The sequence below is a fragment of the Argentina silus genome, assembly GCF_951799395.1.
Source record: "Argentina silus genome assembly, chromosome: 1".
NCBI lineage: Eukaryota > Metazoa > Chordata > Actinopteri > Argentiniformes > Argentinidae > Argentina > Argentina silus.
The window spans coordinates 12,859,827-12,872,818 of NC_139655.1; the positions used below are offsets into that span (position 1 = coordinate 12,859,827).

A 12,992-nucleotide genomic window follows, 5' to 3' on the forward strand; every position below is an offset into this window, starting at 1 on the left:
GCCATACTGAACCCTGATAACACTACTACCTACCAGACTGCAGTGGAGCAGAACCCTGGTCCTGAAGAGTTTCATATTCAGCCTTGAGGCTCGACTTGCTCACTGGCTGTCTGGGAACTAGAACCGCCTCTCTTGTGCCTTGTTCCAGGCACGGAAAGCCTGGTAGTGGGTCAAAACATTCCCAACCGAGGTTGTTCACCACTGGCCTCAGATTGTCCCCAGTGGAACCGCTGGGTTGACTACATGCAAATGTGTAGGCGTGGACAGAAAGACACTTACGCGGTAATACCTCAGAAAATATGCTGGATTTATAAGAAGGGCAGATGACTTTGCAGGGAAAGCAGTTTGTTCTGACACATGCCTGTTAGCTAAAGTGTGCCTGACCAAATTAAATGACTGTTCTTGCCTGCTAGCCTCCTTCAAGTTGGCCTTATGTGTTGTTTTGTTCCTGTGTTGTTAGATTGAGAGGAGAAAAATGTTGACTTGTTTGATATTTTATTTAAGATGTACAGTATTTTGTATGGAAATTTAATCAATTGTTAAACAATTGCACATTGTGGCTGTAAATAAAATCAAAGTAAAAACAGTCTGTCTTGGCTTCATTTTTAAATCACACAAATATACTGTACTATGATGTCTGATTGGTGGTGTTAAACTGTGTCAGCCCATTACCACTCTAATAAGAAATGTACATAATCCACTCAGTAACTTTACAAAGAAGCTACTATACTTCAGTCCTATTATTAAAATAAAGTTGAATTGTTACATTCCTATACAGTGTACATCACATGGGCTTCCACAAACAAGTTCTAGAAATGAAATAAATACACATTGTCTGACTGAGTCATGCATTGATTTGGACAACACATCTTCTCTGCAATTATACATAATTCAGTAAATAGGATGATGAACAGGAAGGCAGAAGAAACACTACTCATTGAGTACAGCAGACAGGGAAGAAAAAAGAAATGTCTTTTGTTGTCAGCCAAAAAATAAAGAGCCACATTGTCCATGGATTGAGCCCAGAGTCTAGTCAAGCTAAAACTCAGGTTTAAGCTGCAGTCTCCACAACGACCATATTCTTTTTGTAGCACTCCAAACTGCAGAGAGGTGTCCCAGTCTTGGAGCAGGAGTACCGCTTCAGGTTGGTGCATCCATTCACCCCACACCCTACAGGTGCTGGAGGAGTAGGACATGGGGGAGCAGGTGTCGGAGCAGCCAACCCAGTGGGGAAGGAGATGGCTGTCCCCTGGGCCGAGTCACAGTAGCGGATCATGGGGCACTGGGCCAGCTTGGACTTACGCTCCCTCATGCTCTTGATCTTGGCTTTGCTGGTCTTTGTGAGCCTCTCGATGGTCTGGTTCTTGTTGTCCTCAGCCTTCTTGGCGGCCTGCAGGCGTCTCTTGCGTGCGCGCTCCTCTCTCTTCTGCATCATCTCGGCAGTCATCTCCTTCTCCTTGTAGCCCATAGGGAGCTCCAGGAGAGGCTGGCTCTGCTGCTTGTGCAGGAGGGCTTTCTGTGGGCAAACAGACACACAAGACAGTCAAGGGTGGTTTTAGACGGCTTTGGTGGTTGTAGATAGCTTTAGCCACCCCAGTTTAAGACATCATGGAATGAAAAATAAACTATAATAAACTATCAAATTTCTATTATCATAAATGATGTCACAGTTCTAAGCATAGATCAAATGACAGACTAGCCTGGGCCCTGCTCTGCTCTGCTCTGTTCTTTACCTGTCTGGCTGTTAGCAGCGTCTCGTCTATCTCCTTTTTCAGCTCTCCGTTGTCATCCAGCTCTCCCTTCTCCAGAGCGTCCAGCCACTTCTCCTCCTCGTCCACTGGGCCACCCAGCAGGGAGTCGGAGTCCATGTCAGGGAGAGGGGACGGGTCCAAGTTACTGTCCTCATCTGGGGCAGGAAATAAGGGTTCAGTTAGGACATAAGCATGGCTCTGCCATTAGGTAAAGAGACAATTAAAGGCTACCAAAATCAACCGACATGAGATGACATGTTGTTCCTATTCAATATGGCATGAGGAGAACAGACCTTTGCACTCACCCAGCCAGGCCCTGTACTGCTCCAGTGGCACTCCCTCGGTTGGCTCGTCTTCATCATCATCGTCGTCATCTTCTTCATCATCATCATCAACAATCATCAATGGAGATGGAATACGGGGCACCCCAGGAATCACAGAGAACGTTGGCACACTGGTGAAAAAAAAGAAAAAAAGACAAGAGATAAAACTCCATTTAATTCAAAATATAGATCTTGGAGAGGACATTAGGCATCTAGCACCTCAGTCCAGCCTGTGTCACCATCAGCATGGCTCACCTTTTAGTCCCTAGTGTCTGGCCTCCCAGTTTGATCTTGAGCCTGAGCTGGGGGGGTTTGACGACTATACCAGAGTCTGACTCCAGGGAGGAGAAGCTGTGACCACCATCATCGCGGTGGTGCTTCTTCTTGTGTTTCTTGTGTTTTTTGTGTTTCCTCCTGTGGACACCGTGCAGCCCCATGCTATCTCCATCACCTGTAGCCACAGACAAGGAGTAGAGACATGAACAGATTCATATTATTCAGTGTGCAGAGTTAGGCTATAGGAGCAATGAGATGGTCAGTTACAATTAATATTTCAGTGACACCAAAACATGCATTTAGATAGCTGGATGATCACATATGATCGTATTATTTCTGAATAGGTTGTGAAGAACAATCCAGGCAGGATGTCAAACAACGCTTAAAACAATATTAACGAAGTCTGAGAGCAGGTTGACAACTCACCTAAAAGAAACCTAGGGTGAATCATGTCTTTCCTTTTCCCCATTGACACGACTAAGTTAAACCACAAAGCCAGGTGTCCTGCAATCCTACATCCCAACAAAATGTGAACAACCTTTTAATGGGACGTGATTTACGCGGAAGCCTCAGTTTAATATCTAGCTTGCAGTTGCAGCCAGACTTGAGGCCAGACACAATCCAGATAACTGGCGAAAGTATGCCGTCTCCTCGTTGTCACCCAAGGAACAGCAACTAAGTGTTAAAACAAGATTCGATAGTTTGGTAAGTTATGTTTTGCTAAGCTTACGCATTTGTTACCCATGTCAGGATAACATTTGCACTGGCTTTACGAGACAAACTGATAGATCAAACGATTTACAAACACGAGTCACGATGCAGATGCAGAAAGCAACTGTGTTGACATTAAAAATACAATGGATAGAGTAAGCTATTCGTTTTTGTACAAACGTTAGAGTAATACAATTGATCAAGCTTGCAGGGCGCAATCATTGTTGTAAAAAAAAAAAACGAGCTAGCTTCATATCATCATCATCATCATCATCATCATCATGACAACAGCAAGGTTATTTTCTTCTCGGATGTCCGTCCGGCTGTGCTGTTGTCGGGAATCGAATACTACACTGCCACCTATCGCTGTGGCAGTTGAAGTACATTTTATACTAGCCATATCAACAGTGTTGGGCTTGAACATTAACTCTTTGGTCTTAGTCTGAGACCTTTAGTAGAATTATGAATTTGGGCGTGTGGGGTCGAGGATGGCTCAGGGAATTTGAGTCAAATAAAATTGATGGTCAGTTGATTTGTACAGTAGCCTAGCACTAATCTGAAAATATTACTTTTGATGCCTGGGTAATGTAGTTCCCTCAATGGCCACTTCTGTGAACACTTTGCAGTTGAAAAATACATTGTCCAACAGCCACTGTACGATTGAGATCAAGATACGGAAGGTCAGTGTGAACTAAACGTGGCCAGTAGAGTAATCAATGGTTGATTTTATGAAGTTCATTCCGTTAATATATTTAGTCTAAATCTGTTCATATGTTCCTACTGTACTCGATCTGCTTGTCACTCTGCCTCGAATACAAGTCAAGATAATCCATTACATTGCTGACTTGCAAGTACAAGACAGCATATTGCACTTTACAGCAGTTTCGTCATTAATGCAGAAACAAGCATTTGTTGATTTGGTGGACTGATTTTCATAGACACATTGGTAAAAGTTTTTAGTGTAGTCAAAAATAAAATATCTAACAGCTACCCTCCGTTTATGTCGCTGGCAATGACAGTATTGTTTGCATCTTTGTCACATTCTAACATTATTATTTGTTTCCCAAATTACACAAAGTAACAAGCAAGCTTTGCAATGAAGTGAAGTGCAAAGAGAGTCCTTGAGACATTGATGTCAATTTAGAGTTTACGACCCTACCTGTTTGGGGATTTTTGCAGGAACCATGAACTATGCCCGGTTTTTGACAGCTGTCAGTGCAGCACGAAAACCCTCTGCCATCCGAATGTTGAGTAAGTCATGATTGTACATGTATGTGTATTGTTTGTATCTACAGTGGCTTCGGAAAGTATTCAGACCCCTTAACTTTTCCACATTTTGTTTTGTTATAGACTCAATTTAAAATGGATTAAAAAAAATAGTTTGCCATCAATCCACACACAATACCCCATAATGACAATCCACACACAATACCCCATAATGACAAAGCGAAAACAAATGTTTTAAAACTTTTGCAAATTCATTGAAATTGAAATACAGAAATACCTCATGTCCATAGTAGTATTCAGACACTTTGCTATGACACGCTTGAATGCAAAAATGTCTTCAAGAAGTCTCTCAACAAGTTAAATTGAGTCCATCTGAGTGCAAGGATAATAGTTCATGTGAATTCGGAATGAATATCTTTTGTTTTTATAGTCTCTGATTTGCATAGGAATTAATTATACACTTAGGATGTCACTACCAACTCAGCAAATGTCAACACTCTTGATCCTGACAACTCCCCAGTCCCTGCCAGGGACAAACATACCCATAACATGATGCAGCTACCACTATTCTTCACATGAGGGATGGTGCGGAAACTGCATTGTCCTGGATTTGCACTAAACTTAATGCTTTGTAGTAAAAACCGAATAAACACATTTCCAGCCACTTTCTTTGCTGTATCACTTGAACTCATTGTTGCAAACACAATTATGGATGTGAGAGAGATTATTTTTAAGGGATTTAATGGGCTGATTTAGTGGGCTTTTTGGCCTGAGATGATGATGTCCCATCCACTGTGGTTTTTCCTCTCCACCATTCAACTTTGTAGGTTTTTGTAAGTCTCCCCAGGCCTCAGGGTAGCATTCCTGAGCAGTTTTGTTCTTCTCCATTTGCTCAGTTTGTAATGACAACCTGATCCACAGTGTGTAATTAATCCTATGCAAATCAGAGACCCTATAAAAACAAAGATATTAATTCCAAAATCACATGAACTATTATTCTTGCATTAAGATGGACTCAATTCAACTTATTGAGTGACTTGTTGATGACATTTTTTCATTTGTGCTCATTTTAAGAGTGTCATAGCAAAGAATACTTATGTAAATGAGGTATTTCTGTATTTCAATTTTAATAAATTTACAGATTTTCTATTTTTGTATCCATTTTAAATTGAGTCTATAACACAACAAAATGTGGAAAAAGTGAAGGGGACTGAATATGCACATGTAATGCATTTATTGGTATTAGTGAATAATGCAACATAATTAAATATATTTGAAAAGTAATATTAGTAAGATACCTATTCATCACCTATATTAGAGACTAACCTGTCTTAATTCCTTCCTTGATAAGCTGAACTGCAGCAGCGGTCACCCCCCTCCCTGATCTCACTGGCCGGGGGGGCTCCCAACCCCAACACCTTCCCCTTTCAGTCAGCCTCCTTTCAAATGAAGAACGGAGAGACAGTCACATTCGATGAGATCATTATGAAGAGGGCTCTGCAGTACTCGGCCTCCAGTGGGTGAGTGAGCAGCAGACAACTTGATACCATAATTCAGGGCTTAACATGGAAAACTCCATAAGGACACTGCTCCTAATACGCTCTAAGGGCATAAGAATACTTAGAATACAGAGAATACTGTATTTGTAGCTCCAATACACAGGGTGTACAGGACTCATGGTCAGATGTTGGTTGAGTTTATAATGCAGAAACACGGGGGAGTCAAGGAGTTGAATAAGTAGTATTATGACATACCGGTATAATAGTTCAGCTTTACAATGAAGTTGTTAGGACAAAATTACTCTCTCTGATAGGTCTCTAGCCATTGTCAGTAGTAGAACGAAGGTTATCTCTTTATGGGTCCTTATCTACTTTTACAGCTCTCTATGTAAATAGTGTAGCCTGAGGTTGTGGCTCCCTCAATCACAGATTGTCATGACATTGGTTAAGTCCTACTGACAAGAGATAAAGGGCTATAAAGCAAGGATAAACATAAACATCTAATATATTACACTCTTGAGGTTGATGCATACCTTGGCTCCCATTCAAGTTGTATTGTCTATGGCTACTTCTTACTATAAAAATAAAAATACAGTTTTTCTGAAAAAAGAAGGACATTGGCTGAGGTTTTGTAGCACCAGGCTATCCAGTATGAAATGCATCATAATCACTATGAATTGCACCATGATTGTTTTTGGATCTAAAAGGAAAATTACATCTAGACCCACTTTTCACCTCCATAGAATTCCGGAGCTGCTCTCATGGATGAAGAACCTCCAGAAGAACCTTCACAATCCCCCTACGGTCAACTACAGTGCTGAGAAAGGCCAGATGGACATGTGTGTCACCACAGGGAGCCAGGAGGGTCTCTGCAAGGTATGGCAACCTTGGATAACTTATCTACTCATTACCCTGTTCTGTTCTTTACCATGTTCACACAGCTTATCTGCCTGGTTATGGTTCATAGAAAGGTTATGCTGACTGTCATTCAGCAGGGGATTGTAGTAACAGTCTTATAAGCATTTTAAGCAAATTGTTATGTATTATAAGCAACTCACACAATACTTGTCTTTAACATTATGTTGTGTTGGCAGGTGTTTGAAATGCTGGTCAATCCTGGAGACAACGTTCTCCTTGACGCACCCACATACTCTGGAACCCTTGCTGCGGTAAGAAACGCTCTGCTTAGCTAGATATAAAACAAGCATGTTCTCCCAGCCCTACTAACCTCTCTCTCTCACACTCACACGCATACGCTCACGCACACATACACACACACACACACACTAGTCACGGCCACTGGTGTAGAGTCTTGAGTGTGCCTGTACCAGTAAAACATCCACCCAGAAGACTCTTCCACAGTGTTGGTCACTTCCCTCTTGTGACCAACACGCCACACACACACACACACACACTCTCTCTCTTTTACACTCTATCTGTGTCATCCATCCCCAGCTGCAGCCACTGGGGTGTAATCTAATCAACGTCCCCAGCGACCAGCATGGTATGATCCCAAGAGGCTTGAAGGAAGTGCTGTCCCGCTGGGACCCTGCTGATGCCCACAAGCCTGGCAGCACCATACCCAGAGTCCTCTACACCATCCCCAATGGGGGAAACCCCACAGGAGCATCCATGACCACCGAGAGGAAGAGAGAGGTCTATGAGGTACTGTCTGCATCCCATAATATCCACTGTAAGAACACTGACTCATGCATAGGGGAGGGAACCAATCTGAAATTGTCATGCTTGTTATATTCGTGCCACTGTAGATGGATTGATTTCCCCAATGGTCTGTTTCATCTGAATTTAATGACGTTTTTGTTCTCGTTTTGATAGCTTGCGAGACAGTACGACCTCCTTATCATTGAGGATGACCCCTACTACTTCCTGCAGTTTGAGAAGGTAAAAAGGCTTCATTGTTATGTGTATCACATCTTTTGTCCATAAAAAAAGCAATTTGGACACATAACTCTTGCTTCACCCCTTTGGTATACTCTTTCGTCTTTCTCTGTTTGTTTGTCTGTCCTCCATTCTCTCTCTCTTTCTGTTGTACATGCAGCCCTGGGCCCCCACTTTTCTTTCCATGGACGTTGATGGTCGTATCCTCCGGACAGACTCCTTCTCTAAGATCCTGTCATCAGGGTGAGTCAGAGTTTGGGGTGGAAGTTAAGAAGGGAATGAGTGCTCCAGTCACTGGTATGTTATAGGTATGATATATTATGGTGTAATATATCATATCTAACCTGTGGATGTATTTTAAGGCCTACCTTCAAACTCAGTGCCTCTTTGCTTGACATCATGGGAAAACCAAAAGAAATCACCCAAAACCTCCACAAGTCTGGTTCATCCTTGGGAGCAATTTCCAAACACGTGAAGGTACCACGTTCATCTGTACAAACAATAGTAAGCATAGTTCCAAAGTTGTGGCAAAATGGCTTAAGGACAACAAAGTCAAGGTATTGGAGTGGCCATCACAAAGCCCTGACCTCAATCCTATAGAAAATTTGTGGGCAGAACTGAAAAAGCGTGTGCGAGCAAGGAGGCCTACAAACCTGACTCAGTTACACAAGTTCTGTCAGGAGGAATGGGCCAAAATTCCACCAACTTATTGTGGGAAGCTTGTGGAAAACGTTTGACCCAAATTAAACAATTTAAAGGCAATGCTACCAAAAACGAACTAAGTGTATGTAAACTTCGACCCACTGGGAATGTGATGAAAGAAATAAAAGCTGAAATAAATAATTCTCTCTACTATTATTCTGACATTTCACATTCTTAAAATAAAGTAGTGATCCTAACTGTCCTAAGACAGAGAATGTTTACTAGGATTAAATGTCAGGAATTGTGAAAAACTGAGTTTAAATGTATTTGGCTACGGTGTATGTAAACTTCAGACTTCAACTGTATATAATAAAAGTGTTGCTACTTCAGTTTGATGTTCTGCTGTTGACTCCTGGAGTAGGAGTTAGGAGAGTGCTCAATGAGATGTATGTGTGCTTGTCATTTACAAGTCAGAACTTGGATCGTTTACTCAGTGGGAAAGTGACTCCTTGTTTTTCCAGTTCATGGGACAATTTAATAACACTGTTCAATCCCCAGTACACACAGGATGCAGTCCTGTGCCCAAAGAGAGGACACTCAGCACATTGTTGTGGTGGTTTTTTCCACCGGTGAAATGGCCCCTGTCTGTGTTGCCCTTTAGCATTAGTCCCTATGGACCACAGGGACTGTGTGTGTGTGTGTGTGTGTGTGTGTGTGTGTGTGTGTGTGTGTGTGTGTGTGTGTGTGTGTGTGTGTGTGTGTGTGTGTGTGTGTGTGTGTGTGTGTGTGTGTGTGTGTGTGTAACCCTGTGTGTCTGTCGTTGCAGACTGAGGATGGGCTTTGTGACTGGACCAAAGCCACTGGTAGACAGAGTGGTTCTGCACATCCAGGCTTCTACAATGCACACTAGCACCTTCACACAGGTGAATGAACATTTCCTTTCAGTTATTGTTTGTTTAGTATTGTTGTAATGTTTCTAGTCTCTGTCATTGTTTAAATCCCACATGAGGCCCCTTTCCTGTGACTGTAATTGGAGCAGGAAAACAGGAAAACTGTTGAAAAAACAGACAGTTTTATTGTTTTATATGTGAGGTAATAATAATACAGAAATGTAATATTCTTGGAAAGGGTAGGGTACGTACAGTATAATATCCATGACTGACCATAGACCAGTAGCTGAGAATAGACTGAAAGGATGGCTGGCTGTTAATCCACGTCAACACAGAGGTTTAATGCCATCCTAACTCACTCTTCATTTACTGGCCAACCGTGACAGTCATGCAAGCAGGCTGCTCTTTGTACTGAAGGGGGAAGTTAGAGACAGTAGATAAGGAAGTGAGTGACAGATTATTTTAAGATGCAGTTACCTCTGTCTGATCGTCACTTCTGATTTTGACATTCTATGCAATCTATTCTATGCAAAATTCCATTTGTTCAGAATGTGAGAGAACATGCAACAAAATTCTCTCTCAATTTGCCCAGCCATTTTAATCCCCATTTGCAAGTTGGATGCATGGTAGTGTTGTAACGCTTGTAAGTGGTAAATAACTACACTCTGGACTGGAGCTATACTGTATGACTCTTACTCCTCTCTCTCCCTGCCTCCAGCTCATGATCTCTGAGCTGCTGCATGGCTGGGGACAGGAGGGCTTCCTCAACCACGTAGATGGGTAGGTCACATCTGTGGTAGCCTCGAACGGCAGGCGTCTAGCTCTCCTATTAGACATACATCTGTGGTAGCCTCGAACACCAGGCTTCTAGCTCTGCTACCAGACACACAACAGTTGACAGAGATCACACCAGTAGAACCTGCATCAGGGCACATCATCCACAATTGTCCAACTCAGTCATTGATCACTAATTCTTCTGTCTCTATAAAACATATTTTGTATATGGACATAAACCTGCGATGTACACCCTAGTGTCAATATATGACTGTAACTACTTTATGATTTCTTGCAGAGCTTTTAATGAGTGTTGTTGTGCATGTATTGCATTTATAAATAACACTTCCTCTGCTGTACACTGTGCGATGAAAAGCATTGATATAAATAAAGATGTTTCTTTTTCTCTTGCAGGGTGATTGAATTTTACAGAAAACAACGAGATGCCATGCTCTCATCTGCAGACAAGTGGCTCAAAGGTTTGTTTTGCATGCATCCCCAGATATTTATGCCTAACATTTAAACATCATCATTGTGATAAATATGCGGTAGAAAACATGTCATTGGTTGGACCAGAGATGTGTCTCTACTTAAAACCCACACATCTTTATAACTGCAGCTTTTCCTGTATCTTTTAAAGCTCTACTCAGAGAGGAAAGCAGTCATTTTCAAATGGCATTATAGGACAAATTCCCTTGCTCCTAGACTAAAGCACTGTAGCTGTCATTCAAACAAGATCCTGGCTGAACCCTGCTGTGTGTGTGTGTGTGTGTGTGTGTGTGTGTGTGTGTGTGTGTGTGTGTGTGTGTGTGTGTGTGTGTGTGTGTGTGTGTATGTGTGTATGTGTGTATGTGTGTGTGTATGTGTATAGATGTTGCTGAGTGGCACGCCCCAGCTGCAGGCATGTTTCTGTGGATCAAACTGAAGGGTATCCCAGACACCCAGCAGCTCATCATGGAGAAGGCTCTGGAGAAAGAGGTTGATATACTGCACTGTGTAGCCTATTAACTCATGCTATTTAAATCCCTGTTGCAATGTCATCTAGCTATATCTCTCAAATACGCTCACTTACGATAACACTGTTATAATAGAGAATGTCTATATCTATGATTATACAGTATGTTAGTAAACCTGTGTGGATTCCACCTGAAGGAGTTTATGTTTGTCATGTTATAAACTAGGCTAGTTTTAAAAATAGTCATACCTCTTTGTGAGATTTCTACCTTTTTAAACATGAATATATGACAAGCTGGCTTAACCTGCCTGTGCATGTATTGTTTTGTTAATGGTCTGGATGTCTAGTCCTAACCCTGCCTCAGGGTGATTTGCACCTAGGGTGAGGCTGGTGCATGTTAGAATAGGATGTGGGGTAGTGTATGGAAAGCAGCCATTATTCACAAAAGCAAGCAATTTAAAAGCCCTATTTCCGCCCTACACAAGAACACTCCAAATCGAAGCTGATTGGTCTCTTTCTATGGGAAGAGAACAGAGAGCACAATTAGGCTTTTTTCTTTTGTAGCATGGGAGATTTTTCTTCGCTCCACTAAACAATTGAACCCTTATGCAGTCAATTAAAATACTTGTCCCGTGTGAGGAGAGATAGAATAAAATGAACAGCATATCTGATATCACCACACATAAATATACCCGAGGACCTCTGAACTGTTAAGTTTCACGTGATCTAGAGTTCTAAGATCGAACCTACACTTTGGAGTGTTGAGCAAATGGTAGTCACCAAACCAGACTGTGACAGGGTTTCACAGGGTCTACAGGCAGCACAGACCCTGTTATATGGTAGTCACCAAACCAGACTGTGACAGGGTTTCATAGGGTCTACAGGCAGCACAGACCCTGTTATATGGTAGTCACCAAACCAGACTGTGACAGGGTTTCATACGGTCTACAGGCAGCACAGACCCTGTTATATGGTAGTCACCAAACCAGACTGTGACAGGGTCTCATAGGGTCTACAGGCAGCACAGACCCTGTTATATCATGTGTAGTGAGATATTGGTTGTTTTTCTGTGTCTCTCTCTAGGTGCTACTAGTCCCTGGAGGCGTGTTTATGATCGACAGCTCAGACCCCTGTCCTTATGTTAGAGCGGCCTTCTCCCTCTCCACACCACAGCAGATAGATGAGGTAAACACACACACACACACACACACACACACACACACACACAAATACAAGCAATCATATTCGGGCACACAAACACTCTTCAACTTGACCTTCTCTCACTCTCTCAACAGGCATTCAAGAGGCTCTCTGCACTCATCAAAGAAGCTTTGTGAGGAGGCACAAAGAGACAATGTTTCAGTGACAGAGATATATTTTTTACAAATAGACTAACTTGAATCATAGAGCTAATTAACTCATTGAAACTATGTGTTTTGCCTTGGATACAGTATGTGATATGTCTGACATACAAACAACAACAAAGCATTAATTGAGACAAGCCTTTCTGAACACGAAAACTGTCATTGTTTTTTCAATTGTAACAACAGTCCAGCTAACTTTAGCCACCGCTCTTGATCAAAGAAGTTAGCTGAAGTTAGTAGTAGCTATTTAAACAACTCTGAACCATGGGTTACAGTTTCTCTTGGCCCATGGACTACCTTCAGGGTAAGGAACCATCTTGATAACGTTTAAAAAAAAGTTAACTATCCTTTTAACCATGGTAGTCTGTTTTAGCAGTAGGTATAGGGTTGTTTGTTGGGCTGCCTTTGAAAGCAGGACCTGACATGCTTTAGGAGATTTAACAATTCTGTGACCTCTGTACAGAATTTCTCACTACCTCCAGTATGTAGCGCCTTTTTGAGCTGAGCAGACACAAGGCCCCTGTGTACGGTGCTTATGAGGAGTGCTTGTTTGTGTATAGATTAAACACTACCCTGTAATGGATACTCTAATAATAAACTGTTGGGGTTTTGTAACTTGTGAGGCGCATGGGCATTGGAACATATCATCATGTGACTCATTTAAAAGCAAAGACTGAACCC

The 12,992-nt window shown here is 42.1% G+C and overlaps 2 protein-coding genes across 5 annotated transcripts; one reads left to right on the plus strand and one right to left on the minus strand.

Moving 5' to 3' along the window:
• Positions 1-19: 19 nt before the first annotated feature.
• Positions 20-3,320, minus strand: ino80b (INO80 complex subunit B). 2 transcript variants are annotated; one of them, XM_083676468.1, is made up of 5 exons: positions 2,777-3,320; positions 2,330-2,525; positions 2,045-2,205; positions 1,734-1,906; positions 20-1,516 (listed from the first exon to the last, which is right to left on the minus strand). In XM_083676468.1, the coding sequence occupies exons 1-5, from the start codon at positions 2,817-2,819 to the stop codon at positions 1,052-1,054; spliced, it is 1,038 nt and encodes a 345-aa protein (XP_083532594.1). In that variant the 5' UTR covers positions 2,820-3,320; the 3' UTR covers positions 20-1,051. The 2 variants fall into 2 exon arrangements, with proteins under 2 accessions (XP_083532594.1, XP_083532595.1); XM_083676469.1 differs by having other exon boundaries at positions 25-1,516; positions 2,057-2,205.
• Positions 2,971-12,931, plus strand: aadat (aminoadipate aminotransferase). Of its 3 annotated transcripts, none has more exons than XM_083676433.1 (14): positions 2,971-3,055; positions 4,241-4,312; positions 5,640-5,808; positions 6,531-6,663; positions 6,882-6,956; positions 7,243-7,452; positions 7,624-7,689; positions 7,847-7,929; positions 9,155-9,251; positions 9,937-9,998; positions 10,407-10,471; positions 10,864-10,970; positions 12,031-12,132; positions 12,243-12,931. In XM_083676433.1, exons 2-14 carry the CDS (start codon positions 4,246-4,248, stop codon positions 12,282-12,284), a joined length of 1,278 nt encoding a protein of 425 aa, XP_083532559.1. In that variant the 5' UTR covers positions 2,971-3,055; positions 4,241-4,245; the 3' UTR covers positions 12,285-12,931. The 3 variants fall into 3 exon arrangements, with proteins under 3 accessions (XP_083532559.1, XP_083532558.1, XP_083532557.1); XM_083676432.1 differs by lacking the exon at positions 2,971-3,055 and adding an exon at positions 3,706-3,741; XM_083676431.1 differs by lacking the exon at positions 2,971-3,055 and having other exon boundaries at positions 4,202-4,312.
• Positions 12,932-12,992: the final 61 nt, after the last annotated feature.

Excerpts from the sequence above, each read along its gene's own strand:
- aadat (XM_083676433.1), top strand. The coding sequence starts at position 4,246 with ATGAACTATGCCCGGTTTTTGACAGCTGTCAGTGCAGCACGAAAACCC. Across the intron at positions 5,809-6,530 it reads CAGTACTCGGCCTCCAGTGG|AATTCCGGAGCTGCTCTCAT; the intron begins GTGAGTGAGCAG and ends TCACCTCCATAG. Across the intron at positions 7,453-7,623 it reads GGAAGAGAGAGGTCTATGAG|CTTGCGAGACAGTACGACCT; the intron begins GTACTGTCTGCA and ends TCGTTTTGATAG.
- ino80b (XM_083676468.1), bottom strand. The coding sequence starts at position 2,819 with ATGGGGAAAAGGAAAGACATGATTCACCCTAGGTTTCTTTTAG. Across the intron at positions 1,907-2,044 it reads CTGGCTGGGTGAGTGCAAAG|ATGAGGACAGTAACTTGGAC; the intron begins GTCTGTTCTCCT and ends TTCCTGCCCCAG. Across the intron at positions 1,517-1,733 it reads CGCTGCTAACAGCCAGACAG|AAAGCCCTCCTGCACAAGCA; the intron begins GTAAAGAACAGA and ends GTTTGCCCACAG.